At 31.8% G+C, this 7,470-nt stretch overlaps 1 protein-coding gene across 1 annotated transcript; it reads right to left on the reverse strand.

Annotated features, from left to right (window-relative positions):
• Positions 1-3,019: 3,019 nt before the first annotated feature.
• Positions 3,020-6,747, reverse strand: LOC127728807 (lectin BRA-3-like). The gene is made up of 4 exons (XM_052236418.1): positions 6,437-6,747; positions 5,676-5,769; positions 4,337-4,538; positions 3,020-3,093 (listed from the first exon to the last, which is right to left on the reverse strand). The coding sequence occupies exons 1-4, from the start codon at positions 6,455-6,457 to the stop codon at positions 3,063-3,065; spliced, it is 348 nt and encodes a 115-aa protein (XP_052092378.1). The 5' UTR covers positions 6,458-6,747; the 3' UTR covers positions 3,020-3,062.
• Positions 6,748-7,470: the final 723 nt, after the last annotated feature.

The following is a 7,470-nucleotide window of genomic DNA, read 5'->3' on the forward strand; positions in this document are numbered from 1 at the left end:
AGGCTACATGTTGATATAACATTAAAAATTCACAGTTCCAAGAAATGAAGTATATGGGTCAAGTGAAATACCTTTTTAATGAGTCATAACAACAGAGTAGTTGGGAATGATGAATAAAGCAAGCTTCGTGCTACTACAAATGTTAAAATTTGATGTGTATTTCTTACTTGTATTCCATTTTATTTTCGTTCACTCATTTTTCAGTTACAAAATTAGTAATATTGATTACTTTATTCATGAAATTTAATAAAAAAAAAAAGAAGAAGTCGGACACACCGTGCACTAACACCCCCTTAAATTTTTACCGAAAACCATCGACGACAGACTTTACAAGTGGATCTTAAAAATGCATTACTTCAACAAAACAATTTTTATTTTTTGTGTTTATTTTCTAGGGTAATTCGTCTTCAACCTCTGAAAATGTTCAGTCTATCCTTCCATGAAATATTTAATTAGAATTTGTTTAATCTTTTTAAACTTTCGAAGATTCACCCTGACAATCGATCAGACAATAGTTTTAAGTTGACAAAAGGCATAAAAGTACATTAAATGATGCTTTAATAGCTAGTAGATACATTTGTCTTTTAAAATACAACTGTCATGCAAGAATGGTAATGATGCTATATTTAGAAGGATTATTATATGATGTATTTATATGTTGTAAACAATTACATATTTCTAATTTTCATACATGGTACTCTAGTATAGATTACATTCAGAGATGGACTGAATTATTATTTTATTTTGACCAACCAAATGGTTCTTTATGTAAGTATGTTAAAAAAAAACTATGTGAAAAATATTTAACATTTTGGAATAAACTGAAGTATCAAACAAATAACTCAGAAAAAGGGAAGCTTGGTACTTATTTTTCTATAAATTATTGTTTTAATAAAGAAAAATATTTAGAACTACTGGATTTTAACAAAAGATGGATAATTTGTAAATTAAGAATAAGCGCTCACTCTTTAAGAATTAAGGTAGATATTTAAATTAAAAAAAAGTATAGATAGATCCGAGTGACTTTGTTTAAATTCCTCATTTGGTAAAGTTGGGGATGAGCTTCATTTTTTATTAGAATGTCCACTATTTGATATCAAAAGAGAAGATTTTTTTCAATACGTTTCGAACATTTGTTATGATTTTAAAAACTTAAGTAAATCTTTGAAATTTATTGGCTCTTGACACATGAAAGTATATTTCTTATGGAAAAATGGGCTGTTATATTGGAGAGTGTTTTGAATTAAGGAGATCATGTCTGAATATTGATACTAGTAAGTAATTTTATAACGAATGCATATAATGTAATTTTATTATTTAATTGTGCATTCATAATTTATATGGTTGATGGCTCTGATTCTTGACCGATGCTAATATACTAAATATACATGTACACTGTGATGTTTATTGTTGTAATTATCAATTATGTCAATCAATTTACGGGCCCTGTAATTTGGGAAATAATAATATTCAATACTTATATTTTATTCTATGGATAAATGTATCGGTTTTCAAGAGCTGAATTGACAGCGCGTCATCCCTACAATGACTTCCATTTTTGCGATTGAAAAATTAGGAGGCGTAATGGGGAGATAGTTTTGACAAAGTTGAATCCTGACTGTAATCAATCATGAATATTATTACTGACAATTTACAAAATCAAGGCTTAAATCCGATACGCGGGTTCTAGTGTGATTAGAATTGTCCCCCCTTTGACCAATTTAACAGCACAATTACATACAAGATAACGAACGATTTGTAAAAGCCCCAAAATTACTGACTAATGTAATGATAATGCTTTATTCACAGAGACACAGAACTCCTTTAAACAAGTATCTTGTCTTAGGGAGGAATAAATCATCGTACTTTGTAAAAAAATCACTCTGATTCAAACAAGGAATTCTCTGAAACAGACATTATCAAGATGCTTGATTTCTTGATTGATGACATATTTGTTAGGTTTGAGGACGTGTTTTTCAAAACACAATCGGCATTCCCATGGGAACCTCATGTGCTCCTTCTCTTGCCGACTTGTTTCTTTATTCATATAAAGCTTATTTCATACAGAAAGTTCTTTAGAAGAAAGAAAAGAAATTATCAGTATTCTTTAATAACTTCACTTTCCGCTATAAAGATGATGTTCTCTCACTAAATAATTCAAAATTTGGAGACTAAGTTGAACGCATCTATCTCATCGAACTTGGGATAACGGATACAACAGATACAGTTAAGTCTGCCTCATAGCTTGAGATACATCTAGAAATTGACAATGAGAGTAGGTTGAAAACAAAACTTTACGACAAAAGAGATGATTTCAGCTTCCCAATTGTGAACTTTTGATTTCTATGTGGCAACTTTCCAGCAGCTCCTGCATAGGAGTATATATCTCCCAGTTGATACGATATTCCTGGGCTGGTATTTCCTATCATATTTTTTCGTAAGAGAGGGTTACTGCTCACAAGGATGCTATTAAACCAAGAGTTCCAAGTGGTGAACTTGAAATCATCCCATCGTAACTTTTACGGACGCCATCACGAGTTGGTTGATCAATATGTCCCAGGTTAGGGGGAGGGTTAGGTTAGCCCCACCACATTCTTTAAGTGCCTGTCCCAAGTCAGGAGCCTGTTGTTCAGTGGTTGTCGTTGATTGACATCTGTCATATTTGTTTTTCGTATATTGTTTTGTTATAAATTAAGCCGTAAGTTTTCTCAATTGAATTGTATCATATTTTTCATGTCGGGGCCTTTTATGGTCAACTATACGGTATGGATTTTTTTTATTGTTGAAGGCCGTACGGTTGCCTATAATTGCTTACATCCACTTTACTTGAATTTTGGCGGATAGTTGTCTCATTGGCAATCATATCTTTTTGTATACTAACCCGTCACTTAAAAAAAAACAATAAGGCAAAAAAAATTGAGAGTATATTTGGATTGAAACAATGCAATAATTAAAATTATGCAGATTAAGCTGCATAATAAAAAGAGTGGGTGCAATAAAAGTGGTGAGGAAAACAGAACAAGCTATGATGTTTATTGTATATATAAATTAAGGCAACACAATCATCCAATAACCGGTAACGTTGTATTAAAGCTGCAATAAAAATAAAATAAATTGTTATATGAAAAGATAAATAAGATAAAATAACAATGTAATTTAACAAGCAAGAGTCAACAGTAGAATAGCGACATAAATATATTATAAATATACAAAGCAGGATAAATAAAACTGAGAGATTCGTATTTTGAAAAAATCAATACGGAGCCAGATCGACTGCGTCGACAGGGTAAGCTTCTCCTGCAAAACATTCATCACCCGTCATGTGATTCCAAATTAGTCAAAAAGTCACGATAGAGAATATGACACAATCGGGATTTTACATATCGATGACTTATCTGGAATCTTAGAATATAAGACTGGAAAGCTTGTCTCTCGTGAGTGAAGACACAAGCATTTATTATAGGCCAACCTTTGTGTGATGGTGACTGCAAACCTTGCGTAGTGTCGATTTCAGTGACCCTGCTGGATGAGTTTTTGTTTTAGGGTAACAACCCTGTTAATGAAGTCTGTTTATACTTGCGTAACGTATTACAAAGAGAGAAGGAAACACAATAAGCTGTTGAACAAAATTTAAATCAAACAAAATAGATAAAAAAAAACAATATACATTGTAAACGCAAAGAAAACGTACAATGATTTCGTGTTACAGTAGAAATAACACGCATTGCTCATAATCAACATAGTAGTTTTGATAGGTGAAATACACTGAGGAGAAACCAGATAGATAAATAGAAAAAAATTATCTTTGTTCTTTTTAAGACAACTGTAAGAGTACTAGAATGATGATAATAAATCGGGGTTCAAAAGAATGTAAAGATCAAACGTTTGACGACAGGATGAAGAGGAAAAGAATATTTGTAAAAAATCACCATTAATCTAAATAAAAACTTAAAGTAAAAGTTACTTCAACTGAATCTTTATCTGTTATGATGTTCTGTTGCTCACAAGAATCACAATAAAAAAATCATTAACAAGTTGAGAATAACAAAATATGATAACTACACTCGAAACATTGACGTGCACGTGGTGTGATATACATAAGGTATTCCATAGCAGTTAATCAAGTCGTCGGGAAAATTATTATTACACATTCAAAATAATGTCAAACCATACCAATGATTAAATTTATTAACTCTTTTTGTTTGGGTATTTTCACACACACATTTGCAATTGATGCATACACGCATATGATTCCAAAAACCTGTTTATGTAAAACTTTTTAAAAATACATATAATTTTTAAAATCGATTTTTAATTTTTTACTAGAACTTCTTACCCTTTTTCACAGATGAAATGCTTGGCTGTAGAGCAGTGATCGTCATCCCAGTGATACTGGTCTGTCTTATACATCTGTAGACAATCCTGGTCCCTATCATTGTTTGGTTCATTAGGAGCCCAGTCGGTGTAATCGAACAGTTCGCCGGATGCCCAACGCCATTGGCCTTCTTTGACGTCATCCTTTGCCCCTATCCACCAATCTAAAATAAGAACATGTAGCAGAATACAAGAAAATAGACACGATAATCTATAAGGCAAGACATATTTAATGTTATAAAAGTGTCCAAAAGGTTCATCGCTGAAGTTAAATATTATCAAGGAGAACGACACGTACAATTTAGTGTATAATCATTATTTTTGAACATATAACCGTTTTCTGATTAAGGTTTAAAATTACATAGCTATCACCTATCGCATTCTCCAGACATAAATGGATTTTATTATCATATAGCAGTTTTCCTGTTTATCACAGGTATGTTCAAAATCGTTAAGATAAATATTGATATTAGTTATAAACGATTTGGATTGACTAAAAGTTCCCTTTAAGTTTTATTTGTTTTGACCAACAGCTGATGATTAACTCGTCATAGATACCAGGCTGAAGATTTTGCGTCTTTTAAAGACTCATCAGTGACGCTCGAATCAAAAAGTTAAAAAGACCAAATAAAGTGCGAAGTTGAACAGCATTGAGGACTAAAAATTTCGAAAGAATTTGCCAAATATAGCTAAGGTAATCTTTTCTTGGGGTAAAAGAGTTCAAAAATTGTCAAAAGTTAATTTATAATTAAGACCATATCAATGATAATTCAAGTCAACGCAGTGATGACTACCGTTTGCATTTGAGAATGTGGAACAATGTATTTTAACTTTCTATAAAACGTTTGTTTTAACTTGTAATCTCCTAAATATGTTTTTGGATACAAGTATATATTCAAATATTTGCTAAAATCCTAGGGAAAGTGAAAATTTAAGCAAGCAAGTTGAGAAATACGACATAATGTGATTTTGAAAAATTAAAGTACACTCATGATTTATATACGTTTTGAAATAAAGTTGTGTACTAGTTCAGTGAAAATGGACGTCACACTAAACTCTAAACTAGCATTTTTCTCAAAATACACGCATTGGACATTCGGATTGACATTTAGTGTGTGGCCTTGTTAGACCGCTTCGGACCACCGTCTCCATGAGCTAGCGTAGTGAAAATAAAAATTTCTAACCCAATTCTTCCATAAATTGAACAAGCACCTTACAAAAACAAGTTCCAAATAACGTTTGGATATTGTCCGTTTCGCGATAGCCATCTAACGATTACTCAATCAGTGCAATAACCTTACCTCCATTCTCTTTTGATAACATATTCCTTAAGAATTCCACCTTTTCTTGAGTCTGCACTTCGGCAAGTCTTGCATGGATTCCCTGACAGGCATGCTTCAATACAATGAAATGTTTCTCGTTTTATTTGTGATTTGTATATGATAGAGGTACTCCAGTTTTTAACAAATGAACTTTATTTTCCAGGAAAAGACTTTTACAATTTTAAACCTACCCTTTAACAATTGTAATCAAACGAATTATTAATATATAAGGCTCAGGTCAGCTGTGTGTATAAGTTAAAGTTGAGTAAAAGATCTTAAATAACATTTGGCCGTACATATCATCCGAGCAAACAACCTACTTAATTATCATACATGTATATAGATATATCAATAAAAGATATGAAAATTTGGTATGTCTATGAGACAGATAGCCAACATCTTATGTACAAAAACAAGAAAACAACGATGTATATGTAGATTTTTATTTCTTTTGATTTTAGACGGACTAAAGGAAGCGTGATTCAACGATTTTTTGTTTGTTTCCCCTCCCCCCTCCCCCCCTTTTGAGATTGAATGAAAGTCAACAGATACATTAACATATGAATAACTACATAACGTTTGATAGAAATAAAAAAAAAGTCTTAAGAAAAAAAACTAATAGAAAAAGTTATTATAAAAGTAAAACAAATATCTACATATTTTTTCTTGATAGAGAACTTAAAACTCGATATTTTTATCAGTTGTTTGTGATATTTATTGTCAGATGATATAGTACCTACCTGGGCATCATTCCAGTTCATTTTTTCTTGTTTCAGCAGAAAACATGAGTCTTGAAAATGACGCCAACCATTTGGACACAGAGCGTGAGTAAACGCTTATAGAGAAAACAAAAAGGCTTTACATGGAATGCAGCACATATATTTGGAATACGATTTTTAAAGGAACATCGATTTGGTAAGGACACGTATGTTTTAAAAGACTGTTTGTAAATAAAGTGAAGAGAGCCGAACATTTTTAACTGTCAACGGAATTCTAAGGATCATTAAATTATCAAATTTAGAAGTTTTTCCCTTCAGAAATATTCATTGCAAATGTTTTCATATTCTGTATGACACAATTAAATAATAAGTTCTGTAATAGATGCCAGGCTGAACTAGTCAAAAGTACAGAACGATTTAAACAAATATGAAGTTTTACTTTTTATCCTTTAAAATTGATGTTTTATAAACAATTTCAGTCTTTTTTAAGTTGTTTTAGAAATGTATTATGCGATTATATACACTATTCATACAGCCTGTCCCAAGTCAGGAGCCTCTGGCCTTTGTTAGTCTTGTATGTTTTTAAATTTAAGTTCATTTATATGTTTTGGAGTTTAGGGTGACGTCCATTTTCATTGAACTAGTACACAATTTTATTTAGGGGCCAGCTGAGGACCGCCTCTGTGTGTGGGATTTTCTCGCTGCGTTGAAGACCCATTGGTTGCCTTCGGCTGTTGTTTGCTATTTGGTCGGGTTGTTGTCTCTTTGACATATTCCCCATTTCCATTCTCAATTTTATTGAAAATTACTTATGACAGACAAGAAATTTGTAACGTAAACTGTTACTGTGTATTTCAAGGACAAGTTTTTGTCCCGCAAAATGCAAACAAATGACAGCTTGTCTTTTTCATGTTATAGTATTTTTCACACAAGAAAAACAAAAATAGAAAATTTGTAAATTTTTCGCTACAACGTAAACACTTTAAATTTGGAGATATGGATAATGTTGTATAGAGAACCAACTGCCGTGAAATCTTTACAATGTTAACGACAAT

Source organism: Mytilus californianus, unplaced genomic scaffold, assembly GCF_021869535.1.
Source record: "Mytilus californianus isolate M0D057914Y unplaced genomic scaffold, xbMytCali1.0.p SCAF_2, whole genome shotgun sequence".
NCBI lineage: Eukaryota > Metazoa > Mollusca > Bivalvia > Mytilida > Mytilidae > Mytilus > Mytilus californianus.